General features: G+C 46.4%; 1 protein-coding gene across 2 annotated transcripts in view; it reads left to right on the top strand.

Annotated features, from left to right (window-relative positions):
- Positions 1-2,164: 2,164 nt before the first annotated feature.
- Positions 2,165-24,025, top strand: part of KCNK9 (potassium two pore domain channel subfamily K member 9) — a 138,936-nt gene continuing 117,075 nt past the window's right edge. Inside the window, exons 1-2 of one of the 2 annotated variants that reach the window (XM_053250728.1) lie at positions 2,165-2,340; positions 3,029-3,533. In XM_053250728.1, the coding sequence (XP_053106703.1) occupies positions 3,251-3,533 (283 nt within the window). In that variant the 5' untranslated portion in view covers positions 2,165-2,340; positions 3,029-3,250. Of the gene's footprint in view, positions 2,341-2,828; positions 3,534-24,025 lie in introns of those variants that run through there. The other variant, XM_053250726.1, reaches the window with a different exon arrangement.

The following is a 24,025-nucleotide window of genomic DNA, read 5'->3' as shown; positions in this document are numbered from 1 at the left end:
CTTTCTCAGTATGGTCTACACCAGGCTTCCCCAACCTGCGGCCCTCCAGATGTTGATGAACTACAACTCCCAGCATCCCTAGCCACGTGGCTAGGTTGGGGAAGCCTGGTCTACACTGACTTGGAGTGGCTTGCCAAGGTTTCAGGGAGGACTCTCTCTATGTGGAGATGCCTGTGAGGCGAACTGGGACCTTCTGCCTGCAAGCATGCAGATACTCTTGCCCTGAGCTAAGGCTCTTGGGGGGAATATCTTACAGCGCCCATCCGATGGCACACCAAGCAGGGGACAATTCCTGCTCACTGCCACAAAGACAGCTCTCCTTCTCCATCTCCAGGTCCAGCTATCTCCTGTCTGAAACTTTGGAGAGACCCTTTCAGTCAGTGTAGACAGCCCTGAACTAGATGGATCAATGGCCAGGACGCACTCCCTATATGGAAGGGTTCAGCATTTGGCAGAAATGAAAAAGCCGATGCACTCGCGGTCACTTTCTCAGGAGACGTTTCACCTGCTTAATGACGTCTACATGTCAGCTTCTGTAAAGGCATGGGGGCAGGGCCAGGAAAAAATAAGTTGGCAACCTTACCGATACCTTTGCTCAGTGCCCAGATTAGAAGCCAAGTCTCTTTCCTCCTGTTGGCGGTTGTTCCAGGTTCCCAGGCAAAGTTGGGGATGGCTCTTGAGAGGAGGGAGCCACCCCCCCCCCGAACCCGGAAAACTGGCCCGCCTTGGGAAAGTGGGGACCCCCCTCCCTGGATTTGGACCCTTCAGAGGAAACACCCAAAGGGGGGGGGAGGGGGCGTGGCCGCCGCTGGGGGCGGGGCCAGAGGATCAGCGCTTGAGTGAGTGAGAGAGTGGGAGCCAAGAGAGCAGCGCGGGAGACAGCCGCCGCCGCCGGCGGCCGCCGCCAGCTTTTTCCAGACAAGGTGGGTGGAGGAGGCGAGAGAGGGGATTTCTCGCTCGCTCGCGGTGTCTGCCTCTGCTGCCGCTAAGTGCGGCTCGGAGCCGCGGAGGCGGCTGGAAGGAGGTGGTGGGAGCCCAGCCCCACCAGTGGAGCCTGCCCCCCGCCCCCGCCCCCCAGCCAGCTCAACTCTTGGGCTGGAGCATCCCAGCGTCCAGCTGCTCCCTGCGCGGGCATGGAGGGCGGAGAGGAGAGGGGGAGACGGGGTGGTTCTCCTTCCTCACCCCGCCCGGTGGCATTAAGCCTTTAGCAAGCGGAGGGGCTCCTTTGTCGTGGAGGACCCTGCTTTACACGCCACTCTGGGAGACAGAGAGGATCCCACCCTCTTTTCCTAGCAGGCAGGCTCCCCTCCCCCTCTCCCACCCAAGCCCCCCATTTCCCCCTCACGTTGAGTCTTTTTTTGGGGGGGGGTCTTTAAAGACAAGGCGGCCTCCTTCCCTCTCTTTCCTAACGCCCCTGGTTCTCTCCTCTCCTCTCCTGTCTATAGCAGTAAGGCTGGGACGATCTCCTCCTCCTCCTTCTCATCTGCTTCAGGATTCAGACGGGTGTCTGCGCAAAGGAAAGTCCAGCGAAGCGGAGGGATCGGGATCGGGATCGCTGATTTCCAGACGCTCCCGAGAGTGATCTGTTGATTCCTTGCACCTCTGGCCGACGCCTCCCTTCTCTGCCCCCCGCCCCCCCCGCCACCCTTTCGGTCCAGTTATTACTCTCCCCCCTCCCCTATTGTTCCTTGGCAATCCGCATACTTTAAAACACAGGGTCGAGACTCCCGCAAGCCTGTCTCCGCACACGCACCAGCCAGCCTGGGTGTTTTTACTCCAGCGAGGAGCAGAAAGGAAGGAAGAGGGAGGAAGCAGCAGCATTGAAAGGCTGACTATGTTCCCCCCAAGTTACACGCTGGCGGCGCCTGAATCCGTCCTTGGTCTTCCACACTCCTTCTCTTGATCAGCCTTTCTCTTTCCCTGCAGCCCTCGCCTGGCACAAACCTGATCTTCTCCTCCCTTCCACCCTCCAGCAGCAATTTTCCTCTTGAGGAAGTCACACAAAGGCTGATTTAAGGATAATAATAATAATAATATTTTTTTAAAAAAGATACCACGCGACCAGTTGACCCTCAAGCAAGCGGGTTCGTGTCTTATTAACTTCTCGTCCTCTCCCTGCCCGTCTCCTCCTCCTCGCCTTCCTCGTGGTGCCTCTTGGAATGACTGAGCTCTGCCGCCCAAAGATTGCTGCTAACCAGACTTGAGGGGCTCAGGCCTCTGGGACCCCGCGGGGGGAGACGCTGCCTGCAAGAGGGAGGAAGGGGGCGTGCATGCGTGCCTGCTCACACTGGCATCATCTCGTCTGGGCAGGGGGGACGGGATGGTGGCACTCGCAAGTTGGTGAGTTTCTTGCGTACTTGCCGGAAAGTCTTCTCTTCCCAAGAGACAGCGCCCCCCCCGCCCCCGCACCGAACCTCCAAGTCTCTGGGCGGGGCAGATGTGGCGGCGGCGGCGGGATCCTCCAGGTGCATATCTGGACTGGGCACAGCTGGAGAAGAGCCTCTCCGCGCATGGATGGGAAGGGGCATGCCTCTCTGATGGGACCTCGCCTCCTCCTCCTCCTCCTCCTTTGAGCCTCTCTGATGGGATCCCCGCCTTTCCCCCCTCCCCTCTCGGGAGCTTGAGAAGTGCTGAATAAGCAAACCTCCTCGAGAGGAGGAGGGCCAGTCGGCGAGGGGGAGGCAGGGAGCGGAGGTGGAACTTCTTCCCCAACTTTCTTCCCGGCCGGGGAACCCGATTTCGAAGTAGTGTTGGGGGGGAGGAGGACGTAAAGGGAGCCGGGCGGCGGCTGTGGGTGGGATGGGTGAGGGTGGCCGGCCCTTGTGCTCTGGTCCTCGGAGGAGACCCGCGGAGGACCCGCGCCTCCCCTCGACTCTTGGCGGGCGAGACCTGGCTCCCTGAAGAGGCGCCCTTGATGGCCCTGCGCGCCGGGACAGCCTGGTTGGGGCAGGTCTGGCGCACAGTGTGCAGGCTGCACGGTCCTTGGTCTAGACGCTCCAGCAGCCTCCTGTGTCTGTCTCCCTCCCAGGAGCCCGAGCAGGGAGGCGGAGAGCAGCCTCGGCGGCCGCAGCAGCAGCAGCGACAGCAGCAGCAGTTTCAGCACCAAGGACAGCAGCCTCCCCGAGGGAGCCCGCGCAGCAGCCGCCCCTCGCCGCTCGCCTCCGTGGGCGGCTGCCTCTGCTGCACCCTGTCGGATCCTCGGGCGCCCAGGGGGGGACATGGTCCCCTCCGTGGGCCCTTCCTTGCGGCCATGAAGCGGCAGAACGTGCGGACCCTGTCCCTCATCATCTGCACGTTCACCTACCTGCTGGTGGGGGCGGCCGTCTTCGATGCCCTGGAGTCCGACCACGAGATGCGCGAGGAGGAGCAGCTGAAAGCCGAGGAGACCCGGCTCAAGGGGAAATACAACATCACCCACGACGACTACCAGCAGCTGGAAGAGATCATCATGCAGTCGGAACCCCACCGGGCCGGGGTCCAGTGGAAATTCGCAGGGTCTTTCTACTTTGCCATCACAGTCATCACCACCATCGGTGAGTCCCTCCAGAGAGGGCTGGGCTGTGTGCACCCAGAGCTGGGGAGTTGTGGCTTAGCAAGGGTTACATGGGGCCCAACGGAAGGGAAGGTGTGCTCAATGGTCTCATGGGTCGGTGCCTAAAGTTGGGGGTGGGTGGGTTTCCAGGCACTACATGAAGGTTAGGAACATAGGGAAAGGAGATATAGAAGTGTGGTGTTTGATCTAAGATCATAAATAAACAACTAACTAACTAACTAACTAACAGAAGTGTGGGATCAATTGGTTCAAAAAGTTGGGGAACTGTGTAAGGAAAGAGGGGCAGAAAAAAAATTCCATAGATGTGAGGGTTGCCTTCGAAGGTTGTGAAGTTATGGGATTTCAAAGACCAAACATGGAAGAAGAGGCATAAGTCTGCGAATGGGGGTGAGGTCGATTCCAACAATGGCAGAGCTGTGAGTTGTCAAGAGATAATAAGTGACACCCCCCCCCACTCTGCTAGTGTATTATTATGTAATTTGTATCTTTGAACTTACACTTGTTGGGTATTGAGCCTCTCCCTCTTCCATCCAGACAGAATCTTTGCAGAATTGGACAGAGTGTTGAATGGAGCGGGAAAAACACTCTCACTGACTGGGGAGGTTTTAAGAGGAAATGCACATAGCTCTCTACTCATGGCTGAGAGGCAATAAAGTGTTGTATATGGAATTCTGTGGGAATTCTCAACACTGGCTGGCTGGCACGAGGAAACATTTTTGGCTCGGACAATCCTGGTGCCAAATGAATTTGGAAGATGGTGGCAATGAATCCAGTTTTTAAAATAATGTAGTCTCTTTTGAAACTTTGGCAGAGATCTAAAGAAAAATTGTCATGATTTGTAAACTGGCACTGCAGTCTTGAAACATTTGCTGTGAAGTAGTGTAAATTGAGCTACATTGGAATCCTTGTGAGTAAATGCTTTTGGTGTTTGTAACTTGAGTTTATGTCTGGGTTTGTGCCTGGGTGCTAGGAAGTCAGTGAACATACTTTTAATGTCTCAGTGTTATGTTTTGTTTTGCAAAGGTGGTCAACTGTCCCAGAAGTTTTCTTTTACATCATAGTAGTAACAAGTCCTTGTCTGTCTCCCTTCCCTCCTGTCTGCTAACAATCTCCTCCCTCTAACTTTGGAAAGGGAAGCAGACAATTAAAATAGCAGAGAATTTCCCCACTGCTCAACTTTAATGATGCTCCCAGAGACTGTTAAGATGACGGTTTTGTTGACAAGGCCAACAGAGCTTGTTACAATGGTCTGTTTTGCTGCAGGTAAAACTTTCAGAATTCTCCAAAGAAAGTTTTGCTTCCCTGAAATAAATGCGAACAGGGAATGATGGGCTAATTAACTCAATATATAGAGCCCACTTGAGCCTTAAGGCCTTGGGTGGTAATAGGTAGGTAACTTAAGCCAAGAGTAAATAAGGTTTTCAGACATTAGACTTGATCTGGCCCTGTTGCACTGATCTCTTTCTTCATCTCTTGCTAGTTTGTATATTAAGTTGCCTGTGTTTCATGAGGAAGCTGTGATATCCTCTCTAGGTGTGCCACTTGGAAACATCTGTGGAGATCCGAGAAGGTCACTTCAATGCAGGAGATGGTTAATAGTGCATTGGCTGTGTTCTATTGAATAGGGTGTGCAGAAGTAGAACACTATTATTAATTGAGACAGACACTATCTTTTGATTGTTGGGTCTTGTTATCACCAATGTAAACATTACCCCATTAAGATGCTGTCAATTTTCACTAGAATGTCACTTCCACATTCCTTTGAGCTGTCAGAAAATAGCATTTTCTTACATCTAGATTTTGACTTCCTTACCTGCGGCAGTGAATTGCTTGCTCAAAAGATAAGCTGACACTTGAAGAAGTGTGTAGATGATGGCTGTTTTTTGAGAAGTAAACAACAACTCCAAACTTTTTATTACATGGATTTTTGCTTATCTGGTTGAATTCTTTTCCACTTCAACCCCTTCTCTAACCAGGGTTCCTTATAGAATACAAAATCTAGGTGATGAGGCTTAAGGTCTATGACATATGGTTGTTTGTGGCCCACATAATACAAACAAGCAACAATTTTTTAAAAATCCACATTTCCTTTCTTGTCATGTTTTTGAACATTTCATTTTATCTGCACCCAGTGACACCCATTAAATAACTTCATTTTGTCATTTTTGCTGCACTTCCTAACTCTAGCTTGTATGCCTTTTTATAACTTGATGGGCTACATTGGGAGTATCTTGTAATCCACAATATTGCATTAGAAAAGGATGACAGGATGATAAATATTTCTCTTGGTATACAGCTTTGCTTTGCTTTCAGCTATTTGTTGAATCAACAGTCAAGAAGGCACGTATCAAAAGCGGGGGGGGGGGTGGGAAACAGAGGAAAGCCACCTTTATGAATAAAAAGGGAATGACTCATGGGAATCTCCTGGAAAAAAGAACTTGGAATTAACTATGAGAAATGAACCAGTCAAAGTTAAAGTCGTTTATAACACATTCATTTTAGTGGCAGAGTTAAGCATCTCATTCAAAATGATGTGATTTAAAGATGCTTGACTTTGGCTGTGTCCGTCTAATACTAAGGTTAGTATATCCACTGTTCAGTTTGTAAAGCAACAGGTGCCAAGATTCAAATCAATCTAGAAACCATTGGTCTGGATGTATATGAACTGGCTGCTGTTACTCTGGAGAGAGAAAAATGTGTTCTGCACATGTTCAAAGGTACTCAAGAAAGTCCAGATAATTTGAGTACAGTTAGAGTTATGATCAGTAAAACCACTGATATTGGAAACAGGTCCTGAAGTCAAGTCCTGTTGAAACCTGGCACAAATTAATCTCCGAGCATACACAACAGTGTGTTGGCTGAATCTAGTTCAGATCCATGTGGCAGCCCATAAAAATAGTCTGTTTAACAACCAATAAAAAGCTGTGGGTGTTCCTCATGAGTAGGTTTCTTCCTGTCCAAAGAAACATGTCTGTTTTCTTTATTCCACTTGGACAATTTTAGGCCTTTAGAGACATCACTTTAAAAGTTTAAAAATATTCTGCAGTGACATGAAGTGTGCACTGCTTCGGCAGAATCTTTTTTAGCTGTTTCTATTTTTAAACTAACCTTGAAGACGTCTCTCGCTCACACTTTGTTCTCTCTCTGCAACCATCCAAGTACAATTCAGGAATGAAAGCACGTTTTGTGTATTAATAAGAAGGCACTGACTGCCCCAGGAGCAGCGTGAGTGGGGTCGCCTTGCAAATGTAATTTGAAGTGTCCATATTTGATGTAATAATGAATACAACAGTTGGTTGCATTTTCTGGATTGATTCCTTATCAAAGGCTAAGGGGAAAAAAGAATGCCAAAAAGGTGAGTCTCGCCAGGTGCAAAATTCTATATTTTGCCAATGAGAGAGTTAGTTAAGGCTTGCTGATGATTCCTGCTTAAAATATCTCAGTGCAGCTAGCATGTCTGGAATTACAATGATTTGGATTGTTCCTGCATTTAGTAATCTTTCTAATAGCACCATACAGGGTTTTATCATCATCAGAATGTATAGAGCATCGTTAGTGTACGTGGTGCTTTACAGCAGCTTTACAGTACCAACAAAATGAGACAGGTCCTTGCCTTGAGGTGCTTGTAGGATTTGCCAGTGGGGGAGAGAATGCAGGAAAGGGAGAGGCAATGCTAGCAAGGGATGGATGTATGCGAATGCTGTTGCACGTAAGGGTAAAGTGTGCTGTTGAGTCAGTATCGACTCCTGGTGACCACAGAGCCCTGTGGTTATACTATGGTTTTATGAGGGTGGAGATGAATGTTGAGAATTTAAGTGAGGACTTCATGAAGGAGTCGGTTTTGAGAAGAGATTTGACCAAAGAGAGAGGAGTAGCACCATGGAGGTTCTTAACACAGTGCTTTCAAATCCTTATCTCTTGTCTTACATTACATTTTGCTTACAAAACCATATTTGCCACTGAATGTACATTTGAGAAGGAGGCTCAGTCAATCCTTGGCAACTTTACCAGGAGATAGCGAGACATGCTTCCAGACACACACTTATTACATCCACACTTCCTATTTTTAGATGTACACTGAAAGCAAGGTAATGTGTAAAGATTCTCATTCACTTTCATACTGACTCTGTGAGGCAGGCCATTCAAAGTCCCCATTAAACATTAGGGAAACTGAGGCTGCAATCATGTGTTACTGGCAAGCATATGAATCCAAATGCCTGGTTGCGATTTCTCCACTACAAAGCAATGTCCTGCAGGGTTGATTTTATGGAGGAAAGTGTCAGATAGGATGAAGGGATCCCTTGCTTTCAGCCAACCCCAACCCCGCTTAGTTGTGGTTCCATCACAAGCACTGCTCTGAAACTCTGGCTGGAGAGAGGGAGGGAGGGAGGAGGGAGTTGTGGTGAGGAAGCATTAAGTTGGAGATGGGGCCTTTGCTCAGTGGCAAAATATCTGCTTTGCATGCACAAGATCCCAGGTTCAATCCCTGGCAGCATCTCCAGGTAGGGCTGGGCAAAGATTCTGGCCTGAAACCTTGGAGACCCACTGCCAGTCAGTGTAGACAATACAGAGCGAGATGGATTTAATTGTCTGACTTGGTATAAGACAGCTTCCTGTGTTCCCGAGTCCACCACTTTCACCTTTTCAGGCTATCCCCTCCAAATGCTATTGTGCAGCTGAATGCAGCTGCTGGGCATTTGGATTCATGAATTCGCTGAAGTTTAGTTCTGTCCTGAGAGTCGGGAGCAAGGCAGATGTGACTTTAAACACATTGTTTGCCCCCCTCACATGCCGTGGTCCTGATACCGACCATTCTTACTCTTTGCAAAAAGAAGTCACACAGGACCAAATTACTTGTTTAAAGTCATGTCCAGTTTGGCACATAGTTACAAGTTTAACATTGCCCTGTCACAGCTGGGACTTGAAGCATGTCCTCTATTGAAGCATGTCCTCCTGTCTGGCATGTTGCCTTCGAGACCACAGTGACTGAGTTTGGAGGTGATCTCTATGATTGGGTTTGGACCTCACCCCAACCTCTGTAAACAGGTGGACAGAAGGTATTCAAATGGGGATTCATGATGATGAAATGGCAGGTTGGCTAGGTTACTTTTCTTGTCGAGCACCTTTTTTGAACCATTAGCATCCAATTAGCGGTGCTGAACTGGACAGCTCCGTTTAGCCACTTGTCCACTGCAAGCAAATTGTATAGAGTCCTACATAGAATAGACAGTATCTTCTATCTATATTATTAATTCCTGTAGACAGACTAGGGGGATGTGTGGGGATGTGGCAAGCCATGCCCCTGCTGAAGTCATGACCAATGGTGAGCTCAGAGGGGGAGACCACTGGCCGGGAGGAGGAGGTGGGAGGCAGCGGCAGTGGTGGCAAGAAAAATGGCAGCGGCGATGAGGTGGGCAAAGGTGGGAGGAGGAGGTGGCGGGAGCAGCGGGGAGAAATAATGGTGGTGGTGGACAGCGGCCCCATTAGGAAGCCCAGCAGCGTCAGCGATGGTGCCATGCCCTGGCAGAGGAGGCGTGAGGGTGGGCGAAAATGGTGGGGAGGGAGCCTGGTGGGGAGAGAAAGTGCTGCCAGGAGGCGGGGAGGGAAAGCTCCCGGTGGTGGGAGGAGGATGGGGACCTCTGGAACAATGGGGAACAGACTGGGGAGGAAGGGAGGGGGAAGCAGCAGGGAATGGATTGGGGAAGGACAGGAAAATGGACTGGGGCAGAAGGGAGGGGAGAAGTGGTGGGGAGAGAAAGCAGCGGAGCCCGGCTGGGCAGAGACAAAACTAGCAGCACAGATGCTATGTGCCGGGTCTGCTAGTATTATATTATTCAGCGTACATACAGTCTGCATATTTATTATTTATTTTAGTTAATACATTTCTATACCGCCCAAAACGCAAGTTCTCTGGGCAATTTACAAAACAATAAAAATGGGCAATACAAGATTAAAACATTTCAACAATTAAAATTAAAAGTTAAAACGATTAAAACACAATTAAAACAGTATCTAATTAAAAGCTTGGGTGAACAAATGCGTCTTGACTGCCCTTTTAAAAGTTGTAAGTGATGGGGTGGCTCTTATTTCAGCAGGAAGTGTGTTCCAAAGCCTCGGGGCAGCAATGGAGAAGGCCTGTCCCTGAGTAGCTACCAGATGAGCGGGTAGCTACTGCAGACAAACCTCTCCAGATGATCTCAATGGGCGGTGTGGTTCATAATGAAGAAGACGTTCTCTTAAATAAATATAAATATGCAGCATAAATAAATATAAATATACAGATAAATAATTAAATATACAGCAGAGGGTCTGTATATTTAATTATTTAATTATTTTAAATTATTATTTAAATATTTAATCAACCCTATAGGTTGATTCTGTGGAGAGAGGGTAGTTTTTATTACTAACAATAAAAGACCCCAAAATAAGATAAATGAAGTGGAATATGACAAATATTTAAATATCTCTTTTCACCAAAAGTTCCCCAAGCAGTTTACGTAGATATAAATTAATTAATTGAATAAAATGGCTCCCTATCCCCAAAGGGCTCACAATCTAAAAAAACCCAACTCAAGCTAGACACCAGCAACAGTCACAGGAGGGATGCTGTGCTGGGGATGGATAGGGCCAGTTGCTCTCCCCCTGCTCAATAAAGAGGATCACTACTTTAAAAAGGTGCCTCTTTGCTCAGTTAGCAGGGGAGCAAAGTGGAAATGGAGTCAAAAGACTTCTAAGCTCAACTACAGCAATAGGACTTGGCAAAGGTTTTGGATTTTGTAAGACTGAGCCCATACTTGCCTTCATTAACCAGAGAAAGAGATTTTGTGTGTCTGTGAGAGAGAGAGAGGGAGAGAGGGAGGCGTATGGCTAATTTGTCAAATTCAGCATTAAATAAAGTGCTAACATAAGCTCAAAATATTTATTCTGTACCTGGGGGTTTTAACTGATTCCCAACTGCAATATCATTTGAATTCAACTGGTTTCTTTTGAAAATAAGTTTGTGTAAGCTGGCTTCCAGCATTTTTCTATCTCTGTATAGAAAATATATCACTTTATACTACTGGGAGTATACGAGTGACATCTCATGACATTTTCATTTATTTGGGAGTTCAGAAATGCTTTCAAGTAATTAAAGGGGTTAGGGGTTGTCGTTTTTAAAAAATTTCTTACTGACATTCTGGGTAACAATTGCTGACCATTCCAAATAACTTAAATATTTCTCAAGCAAAATGCTGGCTTCTCCTCTTCCCTACCCCTTCCTCACCCTTACCCAGTTTTTCCATTCCATTTATCTTGCCAAATAATTGTCTTGCTTGAATAGACCACAAGTAAATCTAGTCGATTTCTAAAAATGGCAAACCAGAGTGCTGACAAGCATGAAGATGACATTACCCTATTATTGTGGCTAATAGCTGTTGATAGGTATACACACACCCCTTTATTCTATCCATATTAAACACCGTCACCTGTTCCTTTTGTGCTAATTCTTCTAGAGCAGTTTGCCATTGGATTGGTTCATGGGTTGTCATCCAGTATAGCCCTACATATTCCAGGCTTTGCCGTTCCTCTAGGATGGATTGAAATGTTTAAAGGGGCAAGTCCTCAGGCCTAGAGCCTTGGATTTAATTGCTGCTCCATCATGTCCATTTGTGGCAGTTGTGTGGATGGATGGTGGCAAATGGGAGGTCCTTGGGGAAGGCATATTGGCCCTTCAGGGGCTTCTGACTCAAGGCCTTCTAGGTTGGAGGACTCTAGTTCATTAGGTCTATGCAGAGCTGTCCTTGAAAATGATCCCAAAACTGTAGCTGGTGCAAAATGTGACTGCCAGGTTATTAACAGATGTAAAGGTAAAGTGTGCCATCAAGTCAATTTAGACTCCTGGCACCCACAAAGTCCTGTGGTTTTCTTTTGGTAGAATACATGAGGGGTTTACCATTGTCTCCTCCCGCGCAGTATGAGATGATGCCTTTCAACACCTTCCTATATTGCTGTTGCCCGATATAGTACCAGCAGGGATTCGAACTGGCAACTGCCTGCTTGTTAGTCATGCATTTCCCCACTGCACCACTTAATGTGACAGCATAAACAGATATAGGCCACCATAAATATCACTTTTCTAATATCAACTACACTGGCTACCAGTACATTTTCAGGCCCAGTTCAAGGTGCTGGTTATCACTTAAATGTGCTGTACAAATGGGGGTGAAGTTGTCTTTAAGACCATCTGGTCTTAGAGACCTGAATCTCTCCTTGTGGGCCCTGCTACCTGCTTCTCCACTAACTCAAATATGACTGGCGGTGACCAAGGAGAGGTACCTTCCTGCTGTGGTATCACATTTATGGGATTCTTGCCCAATGAGCTCAGACAGGCCTCTCGTGCTGGCTGGTCTTCAACTGCTTTTCACCTATTTCTATTTTGACTGACTTTTAATTTAAGTAACTTTTATCATTGATCTTATTCTGCTGCATATGCATATCTATCTATCTATCTATCTATCTATCTATCTATCTATCTATCTATCTAATTTATACCCTGCCCAAACTTATGTCTGGGCAGATTACTTCTGTTAGTAACCTCTTCTCTAATAATAATAATAATAATAATAATAATAATAATAATAATAATAATAATAATAATATTTTGACTGAATTTAAGTAACTTTTATCATTGATCTTATTTTGCTGCATATGCTTATCTATCTATCTATCTATCTATCTATCTATCTATCTATCTATCTATCTATCACATTTATACCCTGCCCAAACTTACGTCTCTGGGCGGCTTACTTCTATTAGTAATCACTTCTTCTCTTGCTTTTCCAGCTTCTGGTTTATATGTTCTTAATTGTTTTAGTTTTTCTAAATTGCCTTGTGTAAAATTTGTTATAAGAAAGCGGAACAGGAATAGTTTGGACACATAATTAGGAGCTGGAGTGATGTCATGGTCTGTGCCTTCCACCCAGTGATGGAGTTGCAAATTGATGTAGATGTAGTGATGTAGTTGCCAATTCAGAAGTGCAGAAGGCATTCTCCATGCCATGGCCTCCATGGCCCCCATGGCCATGCCCACCCCAACAGCCAGAGAAGCCAAAAACTACCTGTGCTCCATACCTGGGTGTCCCCCTTCCACTACATCCTTGCTTGCACCTCTGTGGCCTGTGCCACTTCACATCCAGAATCCATATGAATGGATGATCGCATGTGTAGACCACAGGAAGTCTGTCTGATCGGAACTATTACATGCTGACACCTGTCCCAAAGGCCCATGAGTTTGTGTAGCGACTAGCCACTTTGGTTTGGGCAAACAGGGAATCCCCCTTTTAGTCCACTGCAATTGAAGCAATCCACAGTGACCACAGGTACTGTCCTCCGTGTGAAGATGCCAGCACAAAAGGTACCTCTGAGTGAGGGTTTGCCAGCAAAAATGCCAGCAGCACTGCCCACCCCAAGGCACTTGCAGAAGGGTCTTTGTAAGTGTGAAAAAAGAAACGGAAGTGCAGTTGTGTGTGTCTCTCTTGTAATACTAGTTGCCATGGAGCACAGTGTGCTGTGGGTCAGTGGCTCTGCACCCTACATGCTGTTATGGGTCTGTAAAACAATGCCAGTGCTGTTGTGCAAAAGCAGAGGATCAGTCTGCTGCTTGACAGTGGAACAATCTGCCTCTTGCAAAGATGAGCTCTCCTTCACTGCAAGTTTTCACACAGAGGCTGGGCAGGGAGGAGAGATGGTCCTGGGCCAGCTACCATGAATTGCCCCCTTTGCTAAGCAGGGTCCACCCTGATTGATTGATTGATTGATTGAATCATTCATTAATTCAATTATTTTGACATTTATATCCTGCTCTTTCTCTGAGGAACTCAAAGTGGCACACAGGATTATTTTTATCCTCACAACAACCCTGTGAGGTAGGTTAGGCTGAGAGATAGATGACTGGCCCAGAGTCATTCAGTGAGTTTCATGGTTGAATGGGGATTTGAACTTGGCTCTTCCTAGTTCTAGTCCAATACTCTAACCACTATGCTGCATTTGAATGGGAGACTACATGTGTGAGCAGTGTAAGATATTCTCCTGAGGGGATGAGGCCACTCTGGGAAGAGCACCTACATGCTTGCATGCAGAAGGTTCCAGTTTATCTCCCTGATAGCATCTCCAGATAGGTCCGAGAGAGAATCTTGCCTGCAACCTTGGAGAAGCCGCTGCCCATCTGGGTAGGCAATACTGAGCTAGATGGACGAATGGTCTGACTCAGTATATGGCAGCTTCCTATATTCCTGTGACAGGATGCCATAGCATTTTTCCTGCACTGAGCAGGGAGAGGGACTAGGTGCCCTCAAGATCCCTTTCAACACTCACATTTTGTGATTCAGTGGTCGCTCTTGTGCTGGTGTGTCATGCTGTACTCGCAAGATAGAGAGAGCTATGAATATGGATTTGAGAGAGCTATGTTAATGAACAAGCTGTGATCTAGAAATTGCCACTTCAAACATCTCATCTCACTATTAGGTGGCCATAGGCTAGGGGTCAATGGAAAATATATCAGGATCTATTGGGATATCGCTGGGTGATTTGCAGGAGATTCACACGGGCTTCTGGTTTCCAATTGTGCTCAATGATCCACACCCATTATATGCCAAAATTAGACTGATGAAATGAAGACAACTGGGGTGGGGTGTGTGGAATGAGAAGTGGGTTTTTTCCCCTGTGTGTGAAAGGATTGTGGGCTCAGTTTTAGTGCTGAAAACGTTGGTCGACATCCAGATTTACTTAGGAGTTACTTTAAAGCTACTGAACTCCAATAGATCTACTCTGGAGTAACTCAGCCTGCATGCCAGCTCTTGTTTCTAATTCTAAGAGGCTGTTCTCAGGAACAGCCAAACCACCCATGAGTACTTCCCTAACCCATCTGCTGGGATTGTGTGGCAGTGCAGGCTCCTTGCAGCTCACGCCGACACAGAGATGGGGGCCTAGAGCTCCTGTCCCCTGGGGGAATCCCCCAGAGCACTGCACTCTGTGCGCAGTGTACTGTGGGATACCTGGAGGCTGGGACAATGAGTCCTGACCTCTGAGTGATCCTCCCTGCTCTGCATGGAGCAGTGCTGATCACGTGAGAGTGTGCTCCATGCTCCCACCAAGCACAGCATGATCATCCGAGGGGGAAGGCAAGGTTTGCGAAGCCTTCCTCTCGCCCTCCCGCCTGCTAGGTCATGTGGATGGCCCCTAAGTGTATCCCACCTCAGTTTGGACCTTGAGCTTCTAGTAAAAAACCCAAAATATATCTTGCGATCTGTGCTTGTCCCCAGCCTTGACCCTGTCACCTGCAGTTTCGGGGTCCCAATTATGGCATGCCTCCCTACGCCATTGTAAGGATTGCTTAGATCATTTTTGTGGGGTATTTTGAGCACTGAAAGTCCTGTGTAAATACTATAGATAGATAGATAGATAGATAGATAGATAGATAGATAGATAGATAGATAGATAGATAAAGTGCCGTCAAGTCGGTGTTGACTCTTAGTGACCACATAGATAGATTGATCTGTCTTCAACTTGGCCTTAAACTCTCTTAGTGGTGCATTCACTGCTGTCGTAATCGAGTCCATCTACCTTGGTTGTCCTCCTCTTCTCTTTCCTTCAGCCTTTCCCAGCATTATGGACTTCTCAAGGGAGCTGGATCTTCGCATAATTTGTCTGAAGTATGATAATTTCTGCCTGGTCATTTGTGCCTCAAGTGAAAATTCTCTATTGATTTGTTCTATGATCCATTTGTTTGTTTTCCTGGCTGTTCATGGTATCCTCAAAAGTCTTCTCCAGCACCAAAGTTCAAAAGCATCAATAATATGTTTCCTATCTTGCTTCTTCAAAGTCCAGCTTTCACATCCAAAGTGTGTCATGGGGAAAACCATTGTCTGAACTATTCTAATCTTTGTAGATATAGACACATCGTGTCAGCTAAATATCCTTTCCAAGGCCTTCATTGCAACCCTACCAAGTCCTACAAGCATGAATGGACACACAGATATTACTCTATATCACTGAGACAAGAAAGTGGACCCCATAATGTTTGCTGGTGTGCAAGGTGGCTCATGGCTGTTCAAACGGTGAAGGCTGTTGATTTAAACAATTTGTCTAACCCTCTTATTTCCATTATATATTTTGATTGCAACATCTGTGAGGTTATATATGCCCACAAAATTTGTGGTTTTTTGGTATTGGGGAGCATTTTGGGAGTGTAGTCTAGAGGAATCCATTTATAGCTGTGAGTTAGCTGGGTCCCCCCCCCTCTTTTGAAGGGAGCAAGTGACACTGTCAAAATGTGTTCCGACTACGAATATCACTCTATCATTTCCCAGGCTTTTAGAGGTGATAGCCATACTTGATTTAACACCCTAGAACTCTAGTAAACACTGAATATTTTGGAAGGCTGCTGTAGTGAATGCAAAAGAAAGAAAGCTTGCTTTTCTGTTCATCCAAGAGAAATGCGAGCAATCAGTTGTTGGAGAAGAATATGGCTTCTTCTGATTATGAGATAGATACTTGGGGCCCAAGAGAAGGCCAGCAACATGGGGCCACTTCCACATCTCAAGAGCTGCCCACTACTGATGGTTCAATTAGATGTGATATAACTTACTCCTGTGGAGCCTCTGTGTAGCAGGTCTCAATTTTGTTAGCATACACCAGGACACTCAAACTTGGGTCCCCAGATGTCGTTGGATTACAACTTCCAATGGCCCAAGGCTATTGTGGCTGGGGATGATGAGATTTGTAGTCAAACAACATCTGATGGAGACCCAAGTTTGAGAAACCTGATGTGCTGGGTCAGTCCTATACCAACAGCTCTCTGTGGTTTGGGGCAGAGGCCTCTGCCAATGATTACCCTTGGGGTTCTTTGAGAGGAGAGGAGAGGAGAGCTGGTCTTGTGGCATCAAGCATGACTTGTCCCCTTAGCTAAGCAGGGTCTGCTCTGGTTGCATATGAATGGGAGACTAGAAGTGTGAGCACAGTAAGATATTCCCCTTAGGGGATGGAGCCGCTCTGGGAAGAGCAGAAGGTTTCAAGTTCCCTCTCTGGCTTGTCCAAGCCTGCAACCTTGTTCCTGCCTGCAACCTTGGAGAAGATGCTGCCAGTCTGTGAAGACAATACTGAGCTAAATAGACCAATGGTCTGACTCAGTATATGTCAGATTCCTATGTTCCTCAGTGGAGATATCAGCTACTGAACCCAGGACCTTACATATTGAAAAGGCAGGCCCTAGCTTCCTGACCTGGGATCTAGAACATAAGAACATAAGAACATCCCTGCTGGATCAGGCCCCAGGCCCATCTAGTCCAGCATCCTGTTTCGCACAATGGCCCACCAGATGTCGCTGGAAGCCACAGGCAGGAGTTGAGGGCATGCCCTCTCTCCTGCTGTTACTCCTTTGCAACTGGTACTCAGAGGCATCCTGCCTTTGAGGCTGGAGGTGGTCAACAGCCCTCCAACTAGTAGCCATTGATAGACTTCTCCTCCATGAAGTTATCCAAACCCTTCTTAAAGCCATCCAGGTTGTTGGCTGTCACCACATCTTGTGGCAGAGAATTCCACAAGTTGATTATGCATTGTGTGAAAAAGGACTTCCGTTTGTTGGTCCTAGATTTCCCGGCAATCAATTTCACAGGATGACCCCTGATTCTAGTGTTATGTGAGAGGGAGAAGAATTTCTCTCTATCCATGTTCTCCATGCATGATTTTATTGAACTCTAACATTTCTCTCTGCAGTCATCTTTTTTCTAAACTAAAAAGCCTCAGGTGTTGTAGCCTTGCCTCATAAGAAAGGTGCTCTAGGCCCCTGATCATCTTGGTTGCCCTCTTCTGCACCTTTTCCAGTTCTACAATGTCCTTTTTTAGATGTGGTGACCAGAATTGTATGCAGTAATCCAAGTGTAGTCGCACCATAGTTTTGTATAAGGGCATTATGATATTAGCCTTTTTATTTTCAATCCCCTTCATAATGATCCCTAGCATGGAATTGGCCTTTTTCACAGCTGCTGCACATTGAGTCGACACTTTCAATGAGCTGTCCACCACAACCCCAAGATCCCTTTCCTGGTCAGTCACCGACAGCTCAGATCCCATCAGCATATACTTGAAGTTGAGGTTTTTCGTCCCAATGTGCATCACTTTACACTTGCCAACACTGAACAGCATTTGGCACTTTGTCATCCACTCCCCCAGTTTGGAGAGATCCTTTTGGAGCTGCTCACAATCCATTTTGGATTTCACTACCCGGAAGAGTTTGGTATCATCTGCAAATTTGGCCACCTCACTGCTTACTCCTGCTTCTAGATCATTTATGAATAAATTAAAAAGCACCGGTCCCAGTACAGATCCCTGGGGGACCCCACTTCGTACTTCCCTCCATTGTGAAAACTCTCCATTTATACCTACCCTCTCTTTCCTGTCCTTCAACCAGTTACCAATCCACACATGTACTTCTCCCCTTATTCTATGACCACTAAGTTTCCTCGGGAGTCTTTGATGAGGAACTTTGTCAAAAGCTTTTTGGAAGTCCAGGTATACTATGTCAACTGGATCACCTTGATCCACACACTTGTTGACAGTCTCAAAGAAGTCCAAAAGGTTGGTGAGGCAAGATTTACCTTTGCGGAAGCCATGCTGGCTCACTCTCAGCAGGGCCTGTTCTCCTAGGTGCTTTACAATTTTATCCTTGAGGATGCTTTCCATCAATTTGCCTGGAACGTATGTTAAGCTAACCGGCCTGTAATTTCCTGCCCCTGGATCCCTTTTTGACAATCGGTGTTACATTTGCTACTCTCCAGTCCTCCGGTACAGAGCCTGATTTCAGGGATAATTTATATATTTTAGCAAGGAGTCAGCAATTTCATGTTTGAGTTCTTTGCGGACTCTTGAATGGATTCCATCTGGCCCTGGTGCTTTGTTAGTTTTCAGTTTTTCCAGACAGTTTAGAACATCAACTCTTGTCACTTCTATCTGACTCAGATCTTTAGCCTCCATCCCCGAAAAGCCTGGTTCTGGAACAGGTATATATGCTCAGTATCCTCTGCCATGAAGATGGACGCAAAGAACTCATTTAGCTTCTCTGTAACCTCCATATCCTCCTTAATAATCCCTTTCACTCTCTCATTATCTAATGGTCCAACCACCTCCCTGGCAGGTTTCCTGCTTCTGATATATTTAAAGAAGTTTTTGTTATTCCTCTTGATATTTTTGGCTAAATGTTCCTCAAACTCTCTTTTTGCCTCCCTTATTGTCACCTTGCATTTCTTTTGCCAGAGTTTGTGTTCCTTTCTGTTCTCTTCATCTGGACAGGCCTTCCAGTTTCTGAAGGAAGTCTTCTTAACTTTTATGGCTTCCTTGACGGTCTGGAAGAGGTTACTCTGGTGTGAGGCAAACTGACTCTGAACATGCTCAGAGGCATTATTGCTTCATACAGTGCTGAAGCCTAGCACGGAAGGTGCTAAAACTTGGCTGAAAGTAAGGCTGATTAGTTTGTTCTTTTGGATGGTATCTGATCATTTCAATCCTGTAATGGGCTAGCTCTTTAGCAAAAAAAGGCTCCTATCTTCCGCTGCCTTCCTTCCATGTCGGAAGAGCGCCAAAGGGCAGAAGCAAATTCTTTCCTTTATATTCATCCAATCAACTGACAAATACAAAACATGCCCCTTAACAAAGATTTGCCTCTTTGCTGTAATATCATCATCATCTTGGTAATGCAAGCAGTTTCAAAAAAGGGAGAGTGAGTCAGTAGCCCTTTAGCCAATTTAATGTTGCATAACTTCCTTATGGCAAACTTCCAATCCTTAACAAAAGTTTATGTAATGCTGGAGAGAGAGAAAAAGGAGAGAAATGCCAAGATTTTTGGAGGCATTTTCTTTGCTGATGCAAAAAGCAAAGGGAGTGGATTCCAGACACCGCATAACTGGAATAAAATGAATATATCCACTTTACCTTGCCTCAGCTGAATTGGGTGTGATAAAGTCAACCCTGAAAGGTTAACAGAATATATGTTTTTAACAAACTATAATGCAATTCTTCTTTACAATTCCCTCTCATTTGACAATCGTTTTTATTATATAACTCTTAGGGTGACAAAGGTGCATTCATTAGCCAGTTTTCATGCTGGCAAATCTCCAGGAGGTCCCGCTGAATCTGAGCAATGGCCTTGGAATCCCTTCAGTGGCAAGACTTGGGGCCAGTCCTTACTTTGTTTTTATTATGCAGAGGCTGGTACTGCCTCTACACTGTTGCCTTAATGGCTAGTACAGGTCGTTGTCTGAGTCTCAGGGAGGATTTCTATGCCAGTGCCAGTGAGAACAGGTGTTGCCAAACTCAGTGTATTGGGAAGAAGAACCTCATGATCATAACGGTGCTTTGTAGTTTTAAGTATAATGGGAGGAGAGCTGGTCTTGTGGTAGCAAGCATGAATTGTCCTCTTTGCTATTCAGGGTTCACCCTGGTTTGTATCTGAATGGGAGACTTCATGTGAGCACTGGAAGATATTCCCCTTAGGGGATGGGGAAGAGCATCGATCTGCATGCTTTCCATGCAGAAGGTTCCAAGTTCACTCCTTGCCATCTCCAGACAGGGCTGAGAGAGACTCCTGTCTGCAGCCTTGGAGAAGCCATTGTCAGTCTGTGTAGATAATACTAAGCTAGATGGACCAATGATCTGACTCAGTGGAAGGCAGCAGAGGTGCACCCACACAATTTTGGAGCCTGGACCTAAAGGCATTTGGACTTTGGACCACCACTGCAAGCTACGCATCATCCCGCTACACACACACACACACACACACACACACACACACACACACAGAGTGATGCATGCAGTATTTTTAACACATAGGTTCTTGAGGGCACAAACAGCAACTGAACTCACAAGAATGTAAGGATATTTAAGAGATATATTTATGCAAATATACATTAGCAGAAACATTTCAGCACTCCACTTAACATATTCCCATTCCACACATTTCTTTTCCCACTCCTCCCTCTGTCTCTAAAGAGGATTTGGGGGCCCCCAGGGGGTGTGGAGGCCCTGGACTTTGACCCGGAGGTCCAGGGGTAAGAGTGCCTCTGAAAGGCAGCTTCCTATGTTCCTATATAACCCCTTTCCTGCAATCTCAGAGTCCTTTCTGTATCTTATCTCAGCAATCCTGTTATAGCATTGTATATGTACTGATAAATGAAGCTTGCATTTTGCAAGCATGGATGCTCATTGCTGGCTGATGCCGGACATTCCCTCTCAATAGAGCACAGAGCTTCTGTGGTGCGGTGCTTAGCATGATGGACAAGGAACAGGGAGACCTGGGTTCAACCCCCCATTCAGCTCTGATACTCATGTGCCAGTCACTCTCTCTCTCAGCCTAAACTAAGCCTGGGAGGCAGCGAGAAGCCTGTATACCACTCTTTGCTTCTTGGAGGAAGGAAAGGATACAAATGTAGCGGATAAAAATCTATAAAATTGTTTAAAATTAAAAAATAAATTTAATTAAATTTAAATTAATTAAATTAAATTAATTAAACCTTTAATTAAATAAAATTTAAATTTAAAAAATCTATGATAATGTTTAAAATCACTATAAAATTGCTATATTAGGGATGTGCACAGAACTGGTGGTGATGGGCGGCTTGAAGGTGGGGGGATACCTTTAAAGGAGGGGGAGGATGCTCTTAACCTGCCCGCTGCATTTTCCCCGTGGTGCTGCACATTAAAAGGGTCGGGTGGGGCAGCACCATACCTCCCTGCTGCCCTGTTGCCTTGTCGAACCGGAAATGACCAGAAGTACCTGGCGCACATGCACATGTTGGGTGTGAGCGAGTGCTTCCGATCACTTTTGATGTGATCGCATTAGTGGATTAGTGGATTAGTGGATCGATTAGTGGATCGCATCACTTTCAATCATTTTTGAGTACTTCCGATCGCTTTCGTTCTGACAAGGCAATGGGACTGCAGGGAGGTACGCTGCTGTCCCGTCAGATTCTTTTAACGTGTAGTGCTGCCAGAGAAAATGCGGTGGGAGGAATAAGAGCACCCTCCCCTGCCCTTAAAGGTATTCCCCCCGCCTTCGAACCCATTAAAGTGCCTCCGAACAGGTTCATGTGCATCCCTAATAAACATCTGTGCACCAAGAAGGCTTCTGTGAAACTCCCAATCTTATTTTGGGAAGGACCATAGCTCAGTAGCAGAGCATCTGCTTGGATGCAGAAGGTTCGTTCCCTGGCAGCTTCTCCAGGATGCTGAAGCCTGAGGAAGATCAGTCTGAAACCCTCAAGAGCTGCTGCCCGTCAGTGTAGAAATCCTGAGCTACATGGGCCAATGGTCTGACTCGATAGAAGGCAGCTACCTATGTAAGTCTGAAGACCATCCCAACATGTTGTTGGCTGCCCTGCACTGGAATTCTGGCCTCTGTAAACTTCATGCCTTACATCTGGATTGTTAGGTGCAAAAATGGCAGTGTGCCTTAAAGAATGGTTGTGCCAAATCAGTGACATGAGTCCCACGATCAGTGATATTTGCTTTTAGGGGGGTTTGCGGGGAGAGTGTGCTTAGTCTGCTCTCGCTGAAGATGGTCAGAAGGGAAGCCCTGGGCAGCTGGATCGGCTGAGTCTTGGACTATCAATGTATCAAATTTCAGCTTTCTGGATGGCCTGGAAGTATCATAACCATTTGTAGCATAACTGCTCTTCCTCCGACCCTGGAGGGGTGTACATGGGTATATTTATCTTCCCAACAACTCTTTGAGTTAGTGTTATGCACACTGGGCTTTTACTCTCCACTCTTCAATTTACCAAATAGCTGCTTCCCTCAGGGTTATCTTGACTCAACTGCCACCAGTCACTCTTACTAGATCAGGACCAGTCTCACCTTACTGGGTTGTAGCTAGAGGCTATAAAAGCCCACAGGGACTGTGCAGCTACCAAGAAATTCACAGATGCCCAGTTAAACCATAAGGATCTAGACCAATGGGTGTGTGAGGAGACACAAGAACCAGACCAGGAATGTAACTGGTTGATTTTACTTAAAATACAATAGACATAAGGTCCTGGCAAACAAAGCTGATATACCTAACTCTGATACAAGCAGTATACCTTATTGGGAGAGGGGAGGGGGAGGGGAGCAGGGAAAGTCTGTTACCAAAGGTGCAGGGAAACCAGTAGATTGGCCAGATCATGGTTTCTCACAAAGACTGCAGATGTGGAAGCTTGAAGAAACAATGAGATGCATGCGGATGCTGCAGCATTGGGGAGGGTGTAGACACCATCTGCCCTCTGAGGATTGGGTCTGAAGTTTTTGGGTTTTTATATTCTTCACACCCTCTGATGTGTCAGCAGGGCCACCTGCCCCCCCATTCATCAAGGACATGCTTATGATGAATCGGTGCTCTTTTCCAAGTTCAGATCTCAGATGTTCTTCTCCTTTGCCCTCTTGTCTGCTATAATTAGCTCTCTGTCTTCCGCACCCTGGAATTTTCAGTCAACTTTTTGCCAAGTTCTCCTGAGCTAGGCTCTTTGGCCTTGGTGATTGGACACTAATTGTTCAACAACCAGCACTCTCCCTGCCTGTTTTTTTTTGGCCATCAAGCCTACCAGATTCCCAAAATAAGGGATTCAGGGGGAAAGGGCAAGGTTGCACCTGGGCTACTTTGCTGTACAAGAGGCACATACTAAACATCTAAAGCTGAATATTGCAATTCATTTATCATGAATACCTAGATTACAAATTAAAATTCATTATGTCCTAGGCTATAGTTTTTATCCATAGAAGTAGCTAATAGGAGACCTTGAGCTTCACTAATCTACTATTCACATTCCAGTTAGATTTCAGCTAGGTCATTCATAAATCTGTCAGCAGGTCTAGCACCCACTATCCTTGGTGTAGCTTCCTCTCTTACAACTGCTGACAAACAATTGTGTATTCACACTTATTATGAGTAAATAGAGGGTTACAGTAGCGGAACTGATCTCACAAGAATCAAAGCAGCAGAAATATCAAGCAAAAACTTGGGTGCAACACAGAGGAACAGCAAAAACACGCATGAGGGCTGGGGGTATGTAACAGTAGGTTAGGCTGAGAGATGAGACTAGCCCAGAGTCATCCAGTGAGTTTTGTGGTTGAATATGATTTGAACTCGGGTCTCCACAATCCTAGTCTGATGTTCCTGCCACATTCACACGTAACGGGGGACAGGAGTTGGAGGGACACATGGTTTCCTTCCTGTTACGTCTGAACCCAGCCAACTCCAATCCTGTTGGTAGTGTAACCCAAGGTTGTACTGACAGGACTCCAGTTTAACCCTCAGTTTGTAGTGAGGTTTGCTGCTCCATACCGAGGGTCCAGGGGGCTTCCTATTCATCCAAATGCAGCACAGGAGTTGAGGGAGGAAGCGCCTCCCTCCCTGATTGGATGTGCGGGCTGTATTTCAAGCATGAAGGAAGCCTGTACAGCCAATTCCTC

The sequence above is a fragment of the Hemicordylus capensis genome, chromosome 4 (genome assembly GCF_027244095.1).
Source record: "Hemicordylus capensis ecotype Gifberg chromosome 4, rHemCap1.1.pri, whole genome shotgun sequence".
In the NCBI taxonomy this organism is placed as follows: domain Eukaryota; kingdom Metazoa; phylum Chordata; class Lepidosauria; order Squamata; family Cordylidae; genus Hemicordylus; species Hemicordylus capensis.
This window is presented reverse-complemented; position numbering and strand designations above follow the sequence as displayed.